Raw genomic sequence first — 23,475 nt, 5'->3', positions numbered from 1 at the left:
CTGAGCATCCCAGGAGGGAAAGGATCCTTGTTCCCAGGGGATGGGCATCAGGGCTTGACCATCCTGTTGATGAAACACATCAAGGCCTTTCACAGTCACCTGAACATTTGATTTTCAACCCGTAAGCAGTGCCTCTGACTTCCTGCTTCCCCAGCCCCCAGGAACAGGAACCTTGTCTCCTCATTCCCTCCCTGGCCTCTTCAGTCATGGCCCTCGCTGGGGATCACTAACACCCTCAGAGACTTGGAGGTTTGCTGCTGACTTTCCCTTCTCCAGAGGCCACTTCAATCCCTTTTCTGGACCTGCAGTTCAGGAACTTGGCACCAGAGGGCTCATTAACACACAAATCCCCTGACAAGCCAAGTCTCTGAGCATAAGTCTGAAGTGGTTAATTTGAGAGGTTTCAGGCGTGCAGTCAAAGTGAAAAGCTTTCAGGCCTGTATGTCAATAAGAAGCAATTTCTTCTTCTTCCAATACTCCTTATTTTTCTGCTCACACATTAAGTGACATCAGCAAACTCCTATTGATGTTGATCCTGAGCATCTCCTGACAGAGGCTGAATATGTCAGGAAGCCAAGACCCTCTATGTCAGACACTCTGGGGGCAATCTTTGTCCCTACCTCCAACTCCACATTTCTCTCATCAGTCCCATGGGACTTCCAGCACCTTTGTTCAAAACTGTGCTTTCTCCACAACAGGCTGTAGCTGCCTCTTTTTGCCCTTTGACAGAAACTCCTACTTGCTGTGTTTGGAAAATGACCTGCACATGGACACCGAGGATTTTTAATTGCCAGAAAGCTAAATTAATGGAAGGCATGGTTCAATAAACAATAAAATACACTCCTCTGCTGTATATTAAGTCTACCTTACCTCCTCTGAAGGCCATTTTCCACAGTGGAGATGGCCTTAGACCAAAGGAAAGCACACTTTTTGTCAAGCAGAGACCCCAAGAACCCCCAAAGCACCCCCTGCCCAGACTCTGCCCATATTCACTCACACCCCGACGTCATGAGCTCTCTCGATTCACAGAGGGAAGAAACGAGACAAAATAAATTAAATGCTCTTCTATAAAGAACCAAATCTGCACTAATCCCAGTGTTTCTGGGTTATAGGAGTATCTCCAAGCAGGCTCTGCAGCATCTAGACCCACTCATTCCTCATCCTCCTCCAGTGCTGGACAGTTTGGGTGCAATTCTCCAGACTTTTCTACTCAAGGGAGAGAAACGAGTTGTCTCGACCAAGATGCTTTTGCCCACCCTGCCTGTCCACCAGCTCCTGCTCCACAAATTCTCCCACCAGCGCAGGGTCACATTTTCCGGTCCCATGTCGGGGCTTCAGGTCCCCCCGTGTATCTCAGAGGCAGTGGCCACCATTTTGTGGGCATCTGCATCAAGCCCTTGTGCTGGGTTTGTGTGTGTGGTGGGATTTTTGGTCGTGGTGGAGGGGGACACAGCGTTGGCCCCCTGTGAGAAGCTTCTCAAAGCTCTCCCAGCTCCAAGCTGGACGTGCCTTTGGTCAAGGCTGAGCCAATTAGCAATGGTGGTAGTGCCTCTGTAGGCTGCACAACTGTTTCTCATCGCATATTACACGTCACACAACTGTTTCCCTCACACATTGTAGGACACACAACTGTTTCCCTCACACATTGTAGGATGCACAACTGTTTCTCATCACACCCAAGGGTACGTAGTACGTATTATTGTCCATACAACTGTTTCTCATCAAACCCAAGGACAGATTAGCCACATCAGCTCACTCAGTCTGTTCTTCAAACCATCAATGATAATTAGAAAGAAACTTCTATTCAGGAGCTACTGTCCTTGAAGAAGATAAACGTCCTGGTACACAGAAGCTTGTTAAAATAGTTGAACGTAAATTAGTTTAATTGGAGATTGGAGTGTCCTTTGGAAGAACTATATTAATATTAAAATCCCACCTCTGCTCCGAAGACCCCTGCCCAAATAAAACCCTCAACCCTTGGAGTGTGTGCAGAAAATTAAAAACTCACTGTAACTTTAAATTGAAGCGAGCGTGTTCCTGACCAATGAGGGGTAGAAGTGATAAGTAACTAATCAATAGTCACTGTAGTAATTACATAATCATGTGGTTTGGAGTGTATAAATATTTTGAAGTTCTTTCTTGTGGTGAGGAAGGGAGGGCAGGTATTTTTAAGATATGGTAACACTTCACATTGATGTTAAATGTCGTTATCACTAGAATTTTGAATTAAAGTGACTTTTTTCTTCCCCTAATGTTCCCGTCTTTTTGCCTGTGACCATAATGGGTGAGTGACCCCTCCTTCTCCTTATCTCCATTCCTGAGCCTTTTTTGATTCATTTTTATCCTTCCCAGTGCTGGCAGGTGAGGGGGGAGTGAGCGGCTGTGTGAGGCTCAATTTTTCCCTGGGCTCAAACCACGAAAAACCTGAATAAACATTTTGGCCAAAAGTTGAAATATCTGCAGAAAAGCAAATGTGTAACCAGTGTGTAAGAAAGTTTCATTTTCAGTTTGACTCTGGTCTGTAAAATGTAAATTTTTTCACAGACCATGGACAGGGACAAAGAAGCCAATGACACTTTTTCACACACACCCCCTCCCCGTGGATATACAAATTTATAAATCTCATTTGTTTTGAGCAGTAACAGTTGATTTTGCTCAAGTAGCCCCTGATTTGGCTGTTTTTCCTGTCTTGAGGCAAAATTAAGGAGAATTGGCAAAATATGAGGGAAAAAGGATGTGAAATTTCTCAGTTTTATCTGCAACTCCTTTACTAAATCCAGCTGGGACCACCCATTATCTTTATTTTTTATTTATTCCCAAAATAGTAAAAACTTATGATACTGCCCTTGAATTCTCTTTCAGCTGGGTTTCCAAGATGGCCGTGCTGGGAGCCCAGGGCTACAGAGATGGACTCCAGTTTGTACTGGGAGGCATTGCGGGATCCAGTTTGTACTGGGAGTGGGCCCAGTCTGTACTGGAAGTGACCAGGAGATCCAGTTGATACTGGGAAGAGGCCTGGTCTGTACTGGGGATGGGGGCAGATGATCCAGTTTGTACTGGGAGTGGCCAAGTCTGGACTGGGACGAGATCCAGGGATTCTGTGTAGACTGAGAAGGGTCCCAGTCTGTACTGGGAGGGTATCAGGGTGGACTGGGACCACCATATTCTGGACTGGGAGGACATGTGGGCATCCAGTTTGGACTGGGAAGAGTCCCAGCCTCTACAGGGAGGGGTTAAAGAGATCCAGTTTTTACTGGGACAGATCCCAGCTGCTACTGAGGATGGTGCCAGGGGTTTCAGTTTGTACTGGGATGGGGCCCAGTCTTAACGTGGAGGGGATAAAGGGAACCAGTTTGGTCCGGGACTGTGCCCAGGCTATAGTGGGAGAGGGTCAGGGCATCCAGTTTGGACTGGAACCCACCATATTCTGGACTGGGAGGGGATGAGAGGTTCCACTTTGTACTGGGAATGGGCTCAGTCTCTACTGGGAGGGGGCAGGGGAACCAGTTTGTACTAAAATAAGGTCCCAGTCTATACTGGGACAATGCCCATTCTGCACTGGGAGGCAATCAGGGGTCCAGTTTGTACTGGGAGAGGGCCATGGGATCCAGTTCTGACTGGGAAGTGGCCCAGTTTGTAGTGGGACTGGTCCAAGGAAAGCAGTTTCTACTGGGACAGGGCCCAATCTGTACTGGGAGGGGACAGGGGACCCAGTCTATGATGACAGAGGGCCCAGTCTGAATTGTGAGGGGATCAGGGGATCAAGTTTCTACTGGGACAGGGCCCAGTCTGTACTGGGAGAGGGCCAGGTGACCCAGTTTTGACTGAGAAGTGGGACTGGTCCAAAGAAAGCAGTTTGTACTGGGACAGGGCCCAGTGTGTACTGGGAGGGGGTCAGGGGATAGAGTTGGTACTGGGAAGGGGCCATTCTGTACTGGAAGGGGGAACAAGGAAACCAGTTTTTAGAGGAGCAGTGCCCAGTCTGTACTACGAGGGTGTAAAATGATCCAGTTTATTCTGGGATGGGATCCAGTCTGTACTGGGAGGTGCAGGGTGATCCAGTTCCTGCTGGGACAGGGCCCAGTCTGTACCTGTTGGTGTTAAAGGGACTGAGTTTGTCCTGGGTCAGGGCCCAGTCTGTACTGGGAGGGGTTAAAGGTATCCAGTTTGTACTGGAACCTGGCCCAGTCTGTACTGAGACAGGATAAGAGGTTCCACTTTGTACTGGGGTGGTGCCCTGTAGGAGAGGCATCGGCCTGTCAGCGCAGCCCCTGAGAAGCAGTAGGGCTTTTGATGAGAAACAGGCCTTGGGAGAAAGATAAGAAACTGCTGAGCTGTGCCAAGGTGGCAGGGAAAAATAACGGACAGCTGCAACACTGAGCTGTGAGAAGTTACCCCCGCGTGAACAGCGCATGAACAAGTTGACTGGTCTGCACAGCGCGTGTGTGGTGGTTTGACCTTGGCTAAATGCCAGGTACCCACCAAGTCGCTCTATCACTTCCCCCCTCTTCCCCTTTTTTCTCAACAGGGCAAAGAGGGGAAAGAATATAAGATAGGAAAAAAGAAACCCTTGTGGGTAAAACAAAAGCAGCTTTAATATAAGCAAAGCGAAGCAAAGGTCCGCACGCGGAAGCAAAAAAAAGAAAACAGATTTATTCTCTACTTCCCATGAACAGGCGATGTCGGGCCTTCTCAGGAAGCAGGGCTCCAATACACGTAGTAGTTGCCTCAGAGGACCAAGGGTGACCCCACCCCTTCCTCCTTTCTCACAGCTGTATACTGAGCAGATGTCATATGGTATGGAATGTCCCTTTGGTCAGTTCGGGTCAGCTGTCCTGGTTGTGTCCCCTCCCAAGATCTTGCCAACCCCGTCCCACTGTGGGGTGGAAAATGTCAGAAAGAGCCTTGGTGCTGTGTAAGCACCACTCAGCAGTAGCCACAACACCAGTGTGCTATCAACACCCTGACAGCTCCCAACATAAAACACAGCACCATGAGGGCTGCTACAGGGGAAAACCAATTCCGGCTCAGCCAGACCCAGTACAGCGTGTTAGAGTGGTCTTATGCTGATAGGAGAAAAGGTTGATAGCTGTCTAATTGCTCATTTGCTAATGATGAAGTAAGAGCTTTAACGAGAGCATAAGTACGTACTATTGTAAGAATAAACGGCCTCTGCCCTGCAGAAAAAAAAAAAAAAAAAAAAAGAAAAGAACACTCTGACTCATTATTTCAGCCACTACAGTGCCCAGTCTGTACTGGGAGGGTATCAGCATGGACTGGGACCCACCACATTCTGGACTGGGAGGAGATCAGTGCATCTAGTTTGGACTGGGAAGGGGCCCACTCTGTACTGGCAGGGGTCAAAGGGACCCAGTTTGTACTGGGACAGGATCAGAGGTTCCACTTTATACTGGGAAGGGGCCCAGTCTAGACTGGGAGGGGTTAAATGAATCACAGAATCATATCAGTTGGAAAAGACCTTGAAGATCATCCAGTCCAACCATGAACCTCACACTGACCATTCTCAACTCCTCCAGATCCCTCAGTGCTACGACAACCCGACTCTTCAACCCCTGCAGGGATGGGGACTCCACCACTGCCCTGGGCAGCCCATTCCAACACCCAGCAACCCCTTCTGGAAAGAAATCCTTCCTAAGAGCCAGTCTGACCCTGCCCTGGCACAGCTTGAGGCCATTCCCTCTTGTCCTGGTGCTTGTTCCTTGGTTCAAGAGACTCATCCCCCCTCTCTGCACCCTCCTTTCAGGGAGTTGTAGAGGGCCATGAGGTCTCCCCTCAGCCTCCTCTTCTCCAGACTAAACCCCCCTCTTCCCTCAGCCGCTCCCTATCAGACCTGTGCTCCAGACCCTGCACCAGCTCCGTTGCCCTTCTCTGGACACGCTCGAGTCATTCATTGGCCTTTTTGGAGTGAGGGGCCCAAAACTGAACACAGTAATTGAGGTGTGGCCTCACCAGTGCCAAGTCCAGGGGTAAGATCCCTTCTCTGTCCCTGCTGGCCACGCTATTGCTGATACTTTGATGGGGGAAGGATTTAGCAGTAGAGGAGATGATGTGATCTCCTCCCATAGTGGTCTCTAGCACTTCAGGAGAACTGTACTTAGCATGGGCTTGGCAGCTCCTCTTTTCAATATGTAATTCCAGGAGCACTGAACCACATGCTGGGACACGTGTGGTAATTTGCACAAGCTCAGCGGAGGCCATCCCTTGGAGCCGTGAGGATGACGACTGTACATTAAGGTTGTCTCCACAATGAAACAGAAACACCTCCTTTCTCTAATCCCTGTCACAGTGTTGCCATTTTGGAATTTCCCAGGATTACTTTTCACTCATGATTTACAAGAAAAATGTGCTCTTTTGGAAAGAGATATGCTCATTTAAATGGTCCTTCAATGTGAGAGATTTTTCGAATTTGATCTTGAGAGAATTTTCTTGCATTGTTGAAATAACTTCTCTCTCAAGACATGGAAACACTGAAATAAGTAAATGACTACATCAAGCTGTGACACAAGTTACTAAGAGGGAAAAATAAGATGGATGAGTGTAAACATAAATGCCTGTGACAGTGGTGGGGTGAGTCCTATCCCATGCAAGCTGTCAAATGCTTCTTCAGCAAAGTGATTTTGGAATCACAGATGGTGATACCGCTTAATTGTTTTAGGGACGTTATTGTGATAAATCCTACCCAAACGAAACAATGCTAGTGCACATGGGAATCAGGAGGTGATTGGTGACAGCCAACATGGCTTCACTAAGGGCAAATCATACCTGAAAAATCTGCTGGCCTTGTACGATGGGGTTACAGTGCTGGTGGATATGGGAAGAGCAACTGATGTAATTTACCTGGATTTGTGCAAAACATATGACACTGTCCTGCACAACATCCTTGTCTCTAAACTGGAGAGACACAGGTTTGATGGATGGAGCACTCACTGGGTAAGGAATTGGGAGGATGGTCACACTCAAATCATTGTGGTCAGCAGCTCAGTGTGGAAGTGGAGAGCAGTGACGAGTGGCGTTTCTCAGGGGTCGGTGTTGGGACAGGTGCTGTTTAATATCTTTGTTGGCAACATGGACATTGGGATTGAGTGCAGCTTCAGCAAGGCTGAGAAAGGGACTGTGAGGTCACAGCTGGTAGGTCAGCCCTTAACTCGGGGCTGGGAGACGTGCTTTTAAACTCCCCTTGCCAGTGCCTCTGACAGGCCAGCAGAAGGCACCCAGCTGGCACATCGACTGTGAGATCCCCTCTGCTGAAGGGCCCAGGCTCACTCCAGGGGCCTTAGATCTGCTGGGTTGTCGTGTCTCTTCTGCCTGAGAACATGATGGGAAAGCAGCAGGTAAAAGGCTTGGTCATGTCTGACCGAGAAGCTGAAAGACCAGCAGCCCTGGGAGATAAGGTCCTAAGGCCCTGGGGGGAACTCCTTGCCCCCTTGCACACCCCCCATAAAGCTGGGGAACTGTCATACCATTGTCCTTCACTTGGCATTACCCACCTCACATCCCACTGTCCCCAGAAGAGCCCTGAGCAATGTGTGAAGGACATGATTTGCCTTCCCAGGGGCTGGGGGTCAGGGCTTGGCCTTTCTGCTTCATCAAACAAACCCTGAGTTTTCTCAGCATATGAGTTGCCTGCACTTACCGTTGCCTACCTGTTCTCCAGTTATCTGTCCTAGTAAGTCCCTTCAGAGGCTTTGCTGGTCATGGCCCTCCATGGGACTCATTAATGCTTTGGGTTTTGATTTTTACGTTGAGTCTTTGAGACGTTTGTGTAATCTTCTCTCAGTACCTGAGGGTCAAGGACTTGGCATCAAATACACCATGGTCTCATTAAAATAAAGCAAGCCCTAAGGAGCCATGTCTCTTCCTGTACTATTCTTCATGTCTTTAAGACCTGTACAGACAATTTGAACAGTTTCCTAGAGTAGTTATGGATCAAGATGTCAAACACCTTCAAATTAAAATCAGGTTTTTTTATTAAAAATCAGGTGTATTTTATTAAAATCAGGTGTATTTTTATTAAAATCAGGTGTATTTTATTAATTTTCAGTGTAGAGAAGAGGTGATGGCAGCATTCTCCAATAGATACTGATCCAGGGTCTCTCCTAAGGACATCTGGACAGGTGGAAAAGCAGTTCCTTGAGGTCTGACACAGAATGGACAACCTTCCCCGCACCTACCCAACCCCACTATTTCTCTCATTGGCCTCCTGGGACTTCTCCTTACATCAGAATCCTCCACCGCAGTCTGCAGGTTGAGGTTACAGCTCCTTTGCACCAGCTCCTACCTGCTTTCCTTAGAGAACTGGCTGCACACAGGCACAGATTCGTTTTCCTAATTACAAGCTAAGAAAAGTAAAGCAAGCTAACATTCCATCAGCAGTAAAACAAACTCCGCAAGCATATGCTAAGTACAAGCTGCCTCTAATGATGTTGCCTTTCAACAAGGGATAATATTATGCATAATGTTTTTTGTAGTTAGCAACAAAAAGATAGAGGTAAACACAATGAAAGAGTTGGCTAATGAGACAAATAGACTATTGAAAGACAGGAAAACCTTTACCTCCATGGTGTCAAAGCAAAAAGTGGATATGTTAGATGTATCTGAATGAACAAAGAGTATGGGGAGAGAAAAACGGAGAATAATGGAAAGGGCCTTTACCTAGACAGTCTGCATCTGAAAAGGTGACTGTAGAAATGGTCATTGAATCCTGGACAGGTGCAAATATCTGAATGATTTGATAAATTACATGTGTGTTATAACAGGCAGAAGAATGGGAATGAAGTTACAGGGGAAGATCAATATATTTTTGGAATAACCCTTTTGAAATGTCATGAGATTGGTAGAGGTCTCTTGAGAGTGAGAACAAGCCAATGTTGCACCCATTTTAGGAAGAAGCCGGAACTGCCACCCAGGGAGCCACCAGCTGTACAAGGTCACTCTGGTGAGGAGTGCACCATCAATTAGAGTCCTCCTGGGTGACATTTCTGGGCACGTAAAGGACAGGAAAGTGTCCAAATGCAGCTGACATGGACTTCCCAAGGGTAAATCACGCCTCACCAACCTGATTGCCTTCTTGATGAAGTAACTGCTTTTGTGCATGAGGGAAGAATAGAGGGTGTCATGTATCTCCAGGAAGACTTTGGACATGGTTTCCCTCAATATTCTTGTACCCATTAGGCCATTACAGTCTGGATGTGTTGACAATGAGATAGGCAAATTACAAGTTGGATCATGAGGCTGAGAGTGCAGTTGTGGAGGAGTGATACCCTACCTGGAGGCCAACGGGACTTATTGGGGGATGGTGGGGCAGCACAGGGGACTCTCCTGGGACCTGGGGAGTTTAACACTATTAAATGATACAGATATTTGTAGAATCCTAGTTTCATAGACCAGCCCAGGTTGGAAAGGACACCTCGAGAGGTCATCTGGTACAACACTTTCTGCGAATGGGAGACTACATGAGATTATCTAGCACCTTGGGCAATTCTTCTTGAAAACCTTCAGTGATGGGGACTCCACCACACTCCTTAGGGAGTTTCTTCCAGTGAGTGACTGTTCTCACTCCTTTGGATGAGCTCCAGTCTCTCTACGTCTTTCATTAATTGTGGGAACCAGAATTGGACCCAGTCCTCCAGGTGTAGCCTGACAAGCGCTGAGTAGAGTGGGATGATCCAGTCCCTGTGCCTGCTAGTAACGTCCCTGCAGATGCAGCCCGGGAGCCTGAGTCAAGGGCCCTGAAGATTTCATCTCCTCTGAGATCTCAGTATCGTCTTACTACCGTCTGTCTTTCCCCTCTCTGTGCCCGGCTCCTCTGCCCTCGGTGCCTGCAGGCAGTGCCCTCAGCCCTGCTGCACTTTGCAGAGGAGCTGCTCCTGGGCAGAGCTGTCTCTCTGCAGTGGTGCCCACTTGCCCTGAGCTCCCTCCATCCCGGGAGCCTGGCCCAGCTCCGCAGCAGAGGACCAGTCCAAGGTGGCACTTTCTCTGTCCCCTCTGGACTCCCTCCATGTTTCCACAGGGCTCCAGGGGAACCTGCTGTGACACAGGCTGAAGCAATCACTGATAATCTGTCCCACAGCTGGGAAGAGACACATCTTTCCTGTGGTGGCATTTCTGCTACAGAGATGGAATTAGGTAGTCTCAAAATCACCTTTTTTTATTATTATTAGGCAGGTCACGCAGGCAATAAAAAGCACGGATCACCTGTAGTCCTGCTGAGGGAAGGGATTCAGCTGAGGCATCTCATTCTGCATTTCTATTGCTAGCACTGGTGGGAGATTTAGCCCCCTCCCATTCCTGCCACAACACCCAAGGGTGTGGCATTCTTCTTGCCTCAGTTCAGGGCTGCATTAAACAGGCACCTGCATGTGAGTTCCTTGTCTCAGGAACTGTGCTAAATAATGAAGATGCAGGTCGGCAGTTGGCTGTTCAGATCTTTTCCAAAAAGCTAAATCAATGGCAGGCATGGTTCAATAAAAAATAAAATACACTCCTCTGCTGTATATTAAGTCCACTTTACCTTCTCTGAAGGTCACTTTCCAAAGTGGAGATGGCCTTAGACCAAAGGAAAACACATTTTTTGTCAAGCAGAGACCCCAAGAACCCCCAAAGCAACCCCTCCCCCAGACTCTGTCCACATTCACTCACAGAGAGTCACACCCCGAAGTCACGAGCTCCCTCGAGCTTCTTGTCTGCATCCCATCCCTTCCCATTCCCATCTGCAAACCCACCTGTTAAACAGGACTGGACTCAGTATTGGCCACTGGGGTTCACCACTGGTGCCCTGCTCCCAAGTGGACTTTGTGCTACTGGCCATAGCCTTCTGGATGGGGCCATTCACCCTGTTTCCAGTCCACCTCACTATCGCCTATCAGGATGTGATGGGATGCAGCGTGAAAAGAATTGTTAATACGGAGGTGAAACACCTTCCCTGCTCTGCCCTCATCCACCAGCTGAGACATCTTATTGCTGTGGTGGGTTAACCATGGCTAATCACCAAACTGCCACCCAGCTGCTCGCTCACTGCCTCTCCCACCCCAGCAGGATGGGGGAGAAAATACGAAAAATGGGACTACGAAAGCTCCTGGGTGGAGACAAGGACAGGGAGATCACTTCCCAGTTCCTATTGCAGGCGAGACTTGCCTTAGGGTGAAAGTTACTCAATTTATTGTCAATTAGAACAGATTAACTTATAAATTCCTGTTGTGGGGGAAAAAAGACAAACATTAAAACAACACTTTTCCTCTCCCTTGTCCCAGTCTCATCTTCAGTCCTTCACTCCAGGCTCCTCTCCCCTATCCTGAGCAGTGCAGGGGATTTTGGGATTGGGGGTCATAACCAGTACGTAACAGTTTTTCTCTGCTTCTCCTTTCCCACAGTTTTTCTCTGCTCTGGCACTCCATGGTCCTCCATGGGCTACAGGGAAGATCTGCTCCACCATGGAGCGCCTCCTCCTCTTTCTCCAACCTTGGTGTTCCCTCCATAGTTTCTCAATGTGTTTGTTCCCTCCACCTCTACTGGTGTGGTGTTTCCTGCCCTTTCTTGAATATGTTTTCACAGAGGCACGACCAGTTTTGCTGATGGGCTGATCTGTGTCCTGTGTTGAGACCATTGTGGAGCTGGAAACAGATCTGTGTGGCACAGAGCAATCCCTGGCCTCGTCCCACAGAGCCACCCTTGCAGCCCCTCCAGCTACCAACCCCTTGTCACATACACCCCATACTGTCATCTACTGTGGAAAGTGGAGGTTCTAAATACTTATTTTTTTTTCTGTTGAACTATGGTTTCCTTTGTCATTCTTTGTTGGCAATTAAGAAACAACTTTCTGTGGGTGTGTGTGCAGCCAGTTCTCCAAATAGAGCAGGTGGGAATTGGTGCAAATGAGCCGCAACCTTCAGCTACAGACAGAAAGACTGGGTCTGAAAAATCCCAGGGGTCTGAGAAGAGAGACCTCAGTGGTGAGGACATAGTGACAAAGGTTGGCCATAGAGTGTGTGACCTCCCTGAGCTTGCTTTTCCTTGATACAGAGAAATGATTACTTGTTTTTAGACTTATTTACTTATTTACTTATAGCAAACTGCTTAGCAACTTATTTACTTACTTATAGCAACTTGTAGTATTTTTGAATATTGCTAATAATCCTGCTTACCCAGACTGCTCTGTGGAATTTTACTAAGGACTATTGTGTTCATCAAAACAAAGCAGTTTACTGTGAAAATCTACCAAGAACTACAGCGTTCAGCAAAATATTATGTTTTTGTCCTTGGGAAACAGATGTGCTCTAACTAGTTTGGTCTTGGTAATGAATAAAGATAGCCATATATGGATTGTAGAAGCGGATACCCTGGTACTTTTAGATAATATAAAATGAGTAAACCGGCTGAAAATACTCTTGTTATTCAAGAAATTGGCTAAGAGAATCTGTGCATGCTCCGGGGAAAACTACAAGGTGAGAAAGACTACGAGCCTTCCTCCAAAAGACCACCGAAGACGCCCCCCAGGAGGCAATGGGCAGGTGCAAAGAGAACATAAACTGCTGACACCAGCCTCTAGAGCTAACCCAGCCTCACTCATGCATATGGATATTTCTGTTATGTAATTCAATGAATATGTATATCCACACTCGTTAAGTTTTTGGTAAAATGTGCGGTGGGTGTGCAAACTTTGTGGAGAAATCCCCTTGTACCCTGGCGCCGGAGTAAATATACCTGCTGTATAACTCTATTTGAGTTGTAGAGTCTTTTTTCCGCGAATCATCCTACATGCTTTTTCAGGCTCCGTCAGGGCACACACAATGTCAGAGTAAAATGGAGAATGCAGATATTCCTTGATCTGGAAAATGAAAACTGAATAAAATTGTAAAACCAAAATTTAAAAAATAACTTATTTAATGTGTTAATCTTCCTTTTTTTAAGATACACTCTGGAAATGTCACTATTTTCAAGAATTGAAAAAATAATAAGATTATGCACAGAGATGTTGTATCTTACAGGACAAGGCTGTGTCCACCACAAGCTGTCCCACAGTGTCTTGTGCATCTGTCTGTTCCTCAACAGGGTGTAGACACCAACACAACTACCCCAACTTTCTCTCACCCCAGCATCTCCTCTCCTTTACTGATGTCTCTTCATCATTGCTGCCTTTGTTGCTCCAGCAGGTTCCAAGGAGCTCTGTCAGCGCTCCTTCATCCAAGGGTGCAGTGCTGAGAGGCTGCTGAAGCTTGTCCAACCCTTGGAATGTTACCCCAGCTGCTCTTCCACACAAGCACCACTGATACTGCCCCAGGAGACCTGGAAAGTGTCAAGCATGACGACATGACTCTGGATACAATGTTCAAGGGCATGTGGGCACAGGCGGTACTCTTCTGTGTCCAGCTGGTGGGTGGAAAATGCTTGAAAAGGGAACAGACCCTGCAGGTAGACGATTGGTTGTGCCATTGGTGTTAGTAATGGGTTTCTATGACCTTGAGACCCTCCCTGAGGCAGAGATGGGATTCAGCTGATGAAGTGGGACAAAGCTATCCTTGCTAACAGACTGGCCAAAGTATTTTGAAGACTTGAATTTTAAAAATTGAAAGGGTGGATGAAAGAAAACAATGGCCAACAATCATATGAGGAAGTGGTGGACAGGTTTTCAAGGAAAGTGTCTTGTATGATGAGATCAGAAGGAACATGGTAATAAAGAAATCAGAGCTTAGGAGGAAAAACCTTAAACATATGCAAAAAAATAAGGAGATGCCCTCAGGACAGCATGATGGAAATGCTCTCCTGCCCATTCTGGGAGATCAGCATGGCTGGACACCTCTTTTGAGAGCTTGCAGCGTAGTTCTCACAGTGTGGAGAGGAAACAAGAGGAATTAGATGTCCGTGTGCAGTGACAGAGCTCTAGTCTCATTTGGATAACTAAGTTGTGGGACATTGCTGACACCACTGCAGTGCTGCGATGGATGGATGTTGGCATTGTAGAAGGACAGGCTGAAAAGGAGAAGGAGAGGAGTTTCCCTGCCCATGAGAGAGCAGTGGGGATGCATGGAGCTCTGCTTGGGAAAAGGTGATGTGTCAGCTGAGAAGCAATGGATCAGTGGGCAGAGCCACATGGGCTACACTGTAGTGAGTATCTGCTATAGGCAAAAATGGTGATGTTGAGAGCCTGCAGGAAAGAGCTGCAGGTGTGGGACACTGAGCACAGCCTGTGCTAGAGACAGGTGAAGGGTCTGGCAAGGCTAAGAGCCCCTAGCAGGGCCAAGGTCTTTTCCCCCTTGCTTATGGTTGTTGCCTCTGCAGCTAAGGCCTACCAGAACAAAATTCAACCTTATGGCACCAGGAGCTCATGGCCTCCTTGCCCAAACCAGAACAGACACATCAGTTCCATACCGTAGTCCTGCCCTTGGCACCCCACATTGCCACATGACACTGCCCCAGGAAGAGCCCTGGGCAATGTGTGAGGGACAGGATCTCCCTTCCCAGGGGCTGCGGGTCAGGCTTTGGCCCTTTGGCTTCAACACATTAAGGCAGACTAAGCATCAGAACCACCTTTACACTGTGTTTGCTTACCTCTCATTCCTGCCTCCACCTTTCTGCTCTAACCAGCCCCTGGGGAGGCTTTGTTGGGGATGGCCCTCAGTGGGACCCATAACACTCCTTGGAACTGTAGGCATTGATTCTGACATTCACTTGTTCAGCCATTGGTTCAGGCTCCTCTCAGTGTCTGAAGCTCATGGTCTCAGCACCAAGCCACCATGGGGCTCATTAAAATGCAAACAGGCATGTCTCTTTCAATTATTTTCTTCAAGTCTTTGGTAGATAATTGGAGAGGTCTCTGGAATGAACGTAAAGGGGAAGTTTTCACTGAGCATTTAATGCAGAAGTATTTTTTACTATTAAGTATCTTGGATTATTTTTCAGTTTACAGCAGAAGTGATGGCAGCATTCTCTTAAATGATGTTGATGCAGGGGGTCTCCTACTGCTGTCAGGAGGGGCAGGACCAGCTCCTCCTGAAGGTCAGACACTGCATGGACAACCTGATTCCTCATCTCCCCAGCCCAGCCATTTCTCCCATTGGCCCCCTGGGACTTGCAGCATTTCTCCTGACATCAGACTTCTCCACCCCAGCTGCAGCTGGAGGTTACAGCTCCTCTGCACCAGCTCCCACTGGCTTCCCTCACAGACCTGGCTGTACACGGGCACAGCAGAATTTCTCTTCATTGCAAACAAACAGAAGGAAAACATGGGAAAGTTTAACAAACAACAACCTCCACTGCTCAACTGTGTGCTAAGGGGAAGCTGCCTCCACTGAGGTTCACCATCCCCAGGGGAGAACCTCACTAGCAATGTTTCAGACAGATCGATGGGAAATGAGAAACATGAACACAATGAAGGAGGTGCCTGAAGAGAGAATTAGACTGCTGAAAGACAAGGGCAGGCTTCTAACTCCCTGAAGCTGAAAGCTTCATTTTCAGTTAATACACTTCCTAGAAATTCCCATTTGGTCACGGTGGAAAAGCATCATCACTTTATTCAAAGTTTTCAGCTGACGAAAAGGTGCTCAGGTGTTTTTTAAAAGGTTCAGGCAGTTGTTCCCCCTTCCAGGCAGAGCTCAGCTGTCTGACCACGGACATCGAGTGCCCCTTGCAGACGTCCCAGTGTATCTGACGTATTTCCCTGGGACTGGCCGCTGTCACACAGACCAGGAGGTCTCCTGCAGGAGACCAGAGCGCCTCGGGAGCTGCTGGTAGAGGCCGGGCAGAGGGGCCCAGGACACCTGCACTGCCACCAGGCGTCTCTTTCCCTGTGACTAAAGACATCTGTGTTCCTGTAGCTAAAATACACCACGGTTCTGGAAATATTTTTGTCTTTCAAAATTGTAATTAAAAATATGTTCATGAAATGCCCCAAAGACAGGTATATCAAAACAAAGTGTATTACAGAGAAAATAAACACAGAAATATTAAAAAAAAAAAAAAAGCTGAAAATTTTCTTTAAAAATATTCTTTGCTTTTCTTCTTTCCTCATTTCTTCTTTGTTTCATTTTTATTTACATTTTCTAAATACTTCTATCCTACTGAGGCATGCAACATTGTCCTGGTTTTGGGCCAGGATAGAGTTAACTTTCCTTGGGTTGAGAGGGAGAAGAGCTGAAAGGCTGGGTCCCAATCGATCATTGGGGCATTCCATGTCATGTGACATCAAGCTCAGCATATAGGTGGGCTCATGCTCTCTCACGTGCTTTTTTGGTTTTCGGTTTCTACCTTGGTGGGGCAGGATTACCTGGTGTGGTCAACTTGCTGCTAGGGACGGGCAGTATCTGTCGTTGCTCAGAGAACCACTACTGCATTTTACCCGTTTTGGACTACTATGATTACTGTTGGTTTTTTTCTGTTAGTATTATTAAATATTTTTTTTTATTCAACCTACAAATTTAATCTTTTGTCCTTCCACTATTTCACGGGGCAGGGGGAGAGGGGGGAAGTAAACAACTGGCTACATGCGATTTGTTACTGGCTGAGTTCAAACCACAACAAACATAAAAGACAGATATTGCTATGTCTTGCAGAGATCCAAGCACACTAAAACCCCTCCCCACGCAGCAGCATCCTTGCCACTCCTCACCCCTTGCACAGAGAGAGTCACCACTGAGGTGGCAGGCTCTCTCACGTGATACGGGGAAGCTGGGTGACCACCTGCAGCGAAACACCCTGGGTTTGGGTGGCCAGATTTGCACTTGTCTCTACACATCTGTGTTACAGTGTCTACTCACATGGGTCTCTGGATCATCCATGAACACTCTCTTTTACTTCCATCTAGCATACAAGAAGAGTGACTCTTTTTAGGTGAAGAAAGGGAAGAGACTGGTCTCCCCCAACATCAGACACCTCCCCACAGATGTTTATGTCAAATCAAGTTGTCTGGACTTCCCTTCCTAGTCAATGCAGAGAAAGGAGTTGTCTCCACTGAGGTGTCTGGAGATCCTTTTCCTGGTGACCAGGGAATGCTCCAGAAGGGTTCCCATAGGTTCTGGGTCACCCTTCCAAGTACCCTGTGGGTACTTCAGCAAACCCACGACATCTCAGAGAGCAATAGATGATGGATGCAGGTAAAGGAATTTCTCAAATAAATGTTCTCCATCACCTTCCCGGGGACTGAGATGTGACTGACCAGCCTGTAGTTCCATGGATGCTCCTTGTTGTCTTCCTTGAAAATGAGTCTGATGTCTGCCATTTCCCACCCTGTTTACCCTGACATTGCAAAGGTGACCAGGAGCAGCCTTGCAATGATACCCGTGAGCTCTCAGAATCACAGAATCATCAAGGTTGGAAAAGACCTTGAAGATCATCTAGTCCAACCATTAACCTCACATTGACCATTCTCAACTCCTCCAGATCCTTCAGTGCTGGGTCAACCCGACTCTTCAACCCCTTCAGGAATGGGGACTCCCCCCTTGCACTGGGCAGCCCATTCCAACACCCAACAACCCCTTCTGGAAAGAAATACTTCCTAAGAGCCAGTCTGACCCTGGCCTGGCGCAGCTTGAGGCCATTCCCTCTTGTGCTATCGCTTGTTCCTTGGTTCAAGAGACTCATCCCCACCTCTCTGCAACCTCCTTTCAGGTAGTTATAGAGGGCGATGAGGTGTCCCCTCAGCACCCTTGAACACATCCCCTCTGGTCCCGTGGACCTATGTGTAGCCAAGTGCTGCAAGTGCTCCCCAGACACACCTTCCTCTGCCATGGGTGCAGCCCTGCCTGCACAGATGCTGGTCAGAGACTCGAGGACTAGGGATGTTTGGGGGCAAATCTTACCAGTTGAAGAAGATGGGAAAACAATGAGCACCTCAGCCTTTTCCAGATTTTTATTCACTATACGTCCTGCCCTACTGAACCATGAGACTATTTTCCTCAGCCAAAAACTTGTTCTGCCAGTGAACTTACAGAAGGCCTTCTGGTTGCTCTCCCTCTTCCTTGCTAGTTCCAGCCCAGCTGAGCTTTTACTTTCCTGCCTCCACCCCTGTACCCTAAGGCCATGTCTGTATCTGCCTCCTGAACAACCTGTTCCCTCTTCCACCACTCTGCAATGCCTTCTGGTGCGTGAACGTTTCAGCCAGAAGATCCCTGTCCATCCCCACCAGCTAGGCCCTGCACAGATTCCAGAACATCGGAGTGAGGTGTTCATGGGCTTTGATATTGTTGTCCCCAAAGATCCAAGAGGGCTCCATGGATCTTGCATCTCCAGGATCCTGCCAAGCACATGCTGAACCATGTGAAATGTGCTGTGCTGCAGGCCAAGGCTGTCATTCTGTTGTCTTTTTCCTCTGCCATGGTCACTCAGCCACGGCTGCCCTCAGCATTCACATCCTCATCCAGTTCTGCCTTGTTCATGACTATCAGAGTGAAGCCCTTGTCAGTCATCACCTGACTATGTCCAAAAGGGAGGGGTGAGGCAGGGGAAAGGTGCCTGTCTGGGTGCTGGCTCTGGACACCTCTGTTCCAGCCCCCCGACCAGCTGCAGCAGGCAGGAGGGCAGGTCACACTCATGGACACCCTGCTCAGCCCTGTCTGCTCTGAAGCAGACCTGACACCAAGCAGCATCTCCCCTCAGAACCACAGCTGGGACTGCAACTTGGAGGGGGCTCACCTGGAAAGAAGTGCCCAGGAGTGAGCCAATACCCAGGCTGTGTGAGGGCTGAGCAGGTGCCTGGAGGCCCAGACAATGAAGGAACCAAGTGCTTTAAATTTCTATGAGGATGAATTACAGTAGAGGAGGTTGAAGACCCGCTGTCAACTGCAAGCGGAGCCTGTGCAAACAAGATTGGACAGACACCTAAGCAGCTGTTGTCTAAAACAAGAGGAGACAAATCCCAGGTGGAGTCCATGTGGCATGGAATGCACCAGAAGGAGAAACTCCTTGCTGTTCATGAACAGTGGGAATGTATCTCAGTCATGGTGGCATTCAGCTTCCCCCATTCCCAAAACCTATGAGTAGGAGTTTCAGGGTGCAGACCAATGGCCTTTGGGGGTGTTAAAGCTGGATGCAGTGACATGCAGGGGTAAGGTAGAGCTGTCTGAAGCAGTGCCTCCCAGACTCCCTGGGGTCTCCTCTGCTCCCTGACTCCTCTGCAGTCAAAGCAGAGTCAGGTGTATGGTGATTCTTAGCTTCTGAGGGCTTGGTCCATCTGGGTCTTGAAAACCTGCAAGGATGGAGGACTAAACAATTTCTCAGGGAGACCAACGCTTGTTCCAATGCTTGGCTAGCCTCATGGTGAAAAAGGTGATGCCCCCCTGGCTGTGCGGTGCCCCTCAGCCATCCCTTCTCCAGGCTGAAGAAGCCTCTCAGTAGGAGTCCTTTTCCTGAGCAGAGGCCTGGGAGATCTTTTCAGGAAAGACTCAAGCAAAGGCACCGTTGAGTCACTCATCCCCATCTGTCTCTGCTGCTGTGAAGCACCCTGCCCCCCCCATTAGCAGCAACTCGCATGGGCCTTGTTCAACTTTTTACTGCAAACACAGTGACTGAAGCTCTTCATTTTGCTCTGGATGTTGCTTGCAGCTCCCCTCAGCTCCAGGGGAGCTTTGGCTTTCCTAAACACATGCCCTCAGCTCAGGTCATATTTCTAAATTCCTCCTTCGCAGCCTGTCCTTGCTTCCACCTCCTGATCATTGTGTCATGACCCCCACCTGTGACCCATCCCTGCACCAGTGCAGCCCCACTGCCCAACACATGCCCCCACAGCGCCCTCATCAGACACTGCCCAGGACAGGGTGTGTTTGGGGTGTGGAAACATCCCCCACCAGAGTCCCCATGCCAGACCTCAGCGTCCATCCCCACCAGCTGTCCTGCTTATGCAGCCCCCACAGAATCTGGACTCAGCCAAGCCCCAGCTTTGTCCCACACAAGGGTTCCCAGACAGCCTTGCTCCGTGGTCTGCCAAGGTCTGGGCAAGAAGAGAGGCTGGGGCAGACTGGCTCTTCCCCCAACACTGGCACCAAGACCAGCAGGAGGAAGGAGATAGGCACAGAGCAAAACCACCCATAAATTGGGGTGAATTGCCAATGCTGGAAATGGCCAATGGGAGGGTCTGGGGGGTAAAAAATGCTTTGGGGCACCTTGTCAGTCTGTCCATACCACCAAGGGCACAGACAGGACTCTTCTCTCCTACACCTGTATGTCTTGGTTTCCTTCCATTATGTCTGGGTCTGCACCACACACCCACTGCAGCGTGTCCTCTCCCTGCATGGTCACACAGCTCAGCTAACATTGGTGCTGCCCTCTCCTGGGCACCTTCCAGCCAAGACCAGCCCTTCCCCAGGTATTCCCATCTCCACTGCCTGCTCCACATCTTAGCCCCACAGAGGAGCTCAGTCCGGGCTGCAGTGTGCTGGAGAACTCTGGGCACTCACCCCACAGTCCCAGCCCCTCTGGAGGTCAGAGCAGCCGCTGGGGGGCAGAGAGGAGTTTCAGCCTCCTCATCAGCCCCAGGGCTGAAGGTTCACCATGGCATGAGGAAATGGAGGTCAGTGAAACTGCAGGACTCCTGGTGTCAGGTCCAGGAGATCCTGTACATAGGCACCACAGTCTGACTGTGCTCCCTCAGTGCCCGTCCCTCTCCCCAGGCCAGAACAAGAGTCCTGGCCAGGTGACAGAACATCCCATCCTGATGACATGTCTGCAGAAAGAGGTTCTCTTTTTCATGGATTCCTTACTACACACACAGAGATGCTCCCTTGCTCTCCTCCAGCGACATCCCTGCTCCCCAGAGATCCTTTCCCTATGTGAGAGTGTCTGTGACCAGACATTCCTGACTTCCTTCCCATCCTCCCTGCAGGGCCCCAAGCTGGCAGTGCTGCTCTGCAGAACAAGGGGACTCTGCTGCCCTGGGAACATGGGGTGACCCTCCACTGGCCACACTGGTGGGGTTGGGGAGCAGAGCCAGCTAGACAGGGTTCGCTGCTGCTGAGGCCCTTTCCATCTTCCCTGGATGGCTCAAGGGCCAAGGACGGGGATGGGAAGGACCATGGGGTGTCTCCAATGGCACAGAAGACAAGGGAGAGCTGCACCAGATCCGGCCTATGGGCTTTCCAAAAGGGTGGCCTAAAACACTGTTTTGATGTCCCTTTGCCTGCTGGCTCCTCACAGCCTGTCATGCAGTCCTCTCGTTAACCCATGGTATTCTCAGGTTCATGTTTTCCTTCAAGAGACTCCACCTTGCATGTTTATTTACTTCATGAGGGAACACTCACTGCTCCACCAGAGTCACACACTGTCCCTGGACACCACCTGAGATCTCCTGGCAGCTCCTTTGGTGTATTACCAACACCAGCTTTGGAAGAGATGTCCAGAATTCTGGCCCTGCCCTGAGGAGCCCTTTTGTTTATGGTGGTGCTGGCATGGAGGCCATCTCTGACACCGTGGTTCACATGGCCTGCTCCTGCCTGCAGCCACAGGGGTGTCACTGTGGACAGAACAGGACTGTCAAAAACTACACAAAAGCTTGGGGGTGACACAAATGCAAGGGCACAGCAGGACAGTGTGGAAGTGAGGAGAGCTCAGAACTGAAAAAGCCACGTCCTGCTGCTGTACTTGGCCATGGCTCCAGGGAAGCAGCAACCCCAGCTCACAGGCAGCAGAGAGGCAGTGCCCACCGAGGCAGCGAGGAGCACTGGGGCTGCTCCTCCATGGGGCAGCTGGGCCCTTGGCTCCTGAATCCCTTTTGCCTGCTGGGTTTGGGCTCCCAGCTCCAGAGGAGATCTAAGAGATGGGAGTAAAGGCAAATGATTAAGTTATGGCTTCTTTAGCTATGCAAAGGGCCTGGTTCCTTCTGTATTTTAGGCTAACCAGACAGAAAAAAACATTTCTAAACATAAGAAGTTATATGAATAATACATAATTATAAATAATATTGTTTAACAAGGAAATACAAACATCTACAAAGTAAAGAAACAGTAGAACAAAAGACAGGATTTTACTGAATTCCTGGGAGTTACACGAGTGTGGTGGGTGCCTATTCATGCTGCAAAAAAGTGTATTCATATAATCTCCTCAGGGCATCCTTGATCTCCTGGTTCCTCATGCTGTAGATGAGGGGGTTCAATGCTGGAGGCACTACTGCGTACAGAAATGACACCACCAGGTTCAGGGATGGGAAGGAGATGGATGGGGGCTTCAGGTACGAAACCATGACAGTACTGACAAACAGGGAGACCACAGCCAGGTGAGGGAGGCACATAGAAAAGGTTTTGAGCCGTCCCTGCTCAGAGGGGATCCTCAGCACAGCCCTGAAGATCTGCACATAGGACACCACAATGAAAACAAAACACCCAAAAACTAAACAGGCACTAACCACAAGAAGCCCAACTTCCCTGAGGTAGGAGTGTGAGCAGGAGAGCTTGAGGATCTGGGGGATTTCACAGAAGAACTGGTCCATAGCATTGCCTTGGCAGAGTCGTAGTGAAAAAGTGTTGACCGTGTGCAGGAGAGAATTGAGAAACCCACTGCCCCAGGCAGCTGCTGCCATGTGGACACAAGCTCTGCTGCCCAGGAGGGTCCCATAGTGCAGGGGTTTGCAGATGGCAACGTAGCGGTCATAGGACATGATGGTGAGGAGAGAAAACTCTGCTCCAAAAAAGAAGACAAAGAAAAAGATTTGGGCAGCACATCCCAAGTACGAGATGTCCGTGTTGTCCCAGAGGGAATTGGCCATGGCTTTGGGGAGAGTGGTGGAGATGGAGCCCAGGTCAAGAAGGGAGAGGTTGAGGAGGAAGAAGTACATGGGGGTGTGCAGGTGGTGGTCACAGGCGATGGCGGTGATGATGAGGCCGTTGCCCAGGAGGGCAGCCAGGTAGATGCCCAGGAAGAGCCAGAAGTACAATAGCTGCAGCTCCTGTCTGTCTGCGAATGCCAGGAGGAGGAACTTGGTGATGCTGCTGCTGTTGGACATCTGCTACCTCTGGACATGGGGGACTGACCAAGGAGGAAATAACAGTGTTATTTACAGTGTTGTTAACAAGTTAGAGCAGACTTTTCTGAGCAAAATCAAAGCCATTTCCCAACACCCCTGTCCCTACTGCACACCCACACACCTCATTTTTCCTTTTCTCAGAGAACTTCTTTCAGCTCCGTGCCTGGAGCTGTGGTTGGTACTCTGATTGTGCTGTGAGGAGCGGGGCCTCTACCCGCAGGCTGCCCAGGAGTCAGCCCTGCTATGCAGCAGTGGTTTCATGGGAACAGTGGGGGTAGGAGCCAGAGCTGGTGTCTGACTTTGTCAGATGCAACAATTTGTAATGCAGAAGGGCCAGTCAGCATCTGCACTCCCAGTGCTAAGGAATGAGGATGGTAGAAGGCAGTTTGAGAGTTTTGGGTGTTTTAAATCTCCCCCATCTCACCTGGGGAGTCTTTGAGCAGGTCCTGTGAGGCAAGGAGGATGGCCTGTGGCTTAGTGCAGAGTGAGGGGAGCTGCTCTGTCCCAGTGACTTG

At 49.0% G+C, this 23,475-nt stretch overlaps 1 protein-coding gene and 1 long non-coding RNA gene across 2 annotated transcripts in view; both read right to left on the bottom strand.

The window, feature by feature from the left end:
- Positions 1 to 23,475, bottom strand: part of LOC141937094 (uncharacterized) — a 786,032-nt gene that overhangs the window by 379,713 nt on the left and 382,844 nt on the right. The window lies entirely within an intron of this gene.
- Positions 22,004 to 22,939, bottom strand: LOC141937118 (olfactory receptor 14A16-like). Its single transcript, XM_074854548.1, has one exon. It carries the CDS (start codon positions 22,937 to 22,939, stop codon positions 22,004 to 22,006), a length of 936 nt encoding a protein of 311 aa, XP_074710649.1.

The sequence above is a fragment of the Strix uralensis genome, chromosome 37 (assembly GCF_047716275.1).
Source record: "Strix uralensis isolate ZFMK-TIS-50842 chromosome 37, bStrUra1, whole genome shotgun sequence".
Taxonomy (NCBI): Eukaryota; Metazoa; Chordata; class Aves; order Strigiformes; family Strigidae; genus Strix; species Strix uralensis.
This window is presented reverse-complemented; position numbering and strand designations above follow the sequence as displayed.

Bases quoted from the DNA above. Each gene is read 5' to 3' on its own strand.
- LOC141937118 (XM_074854548.1), bottom strand. From the start codon at position 22,939: ATGTCCAACAGCAGCAGCATCACCAAGTTCCTCCTCCTGGCATTCGCA.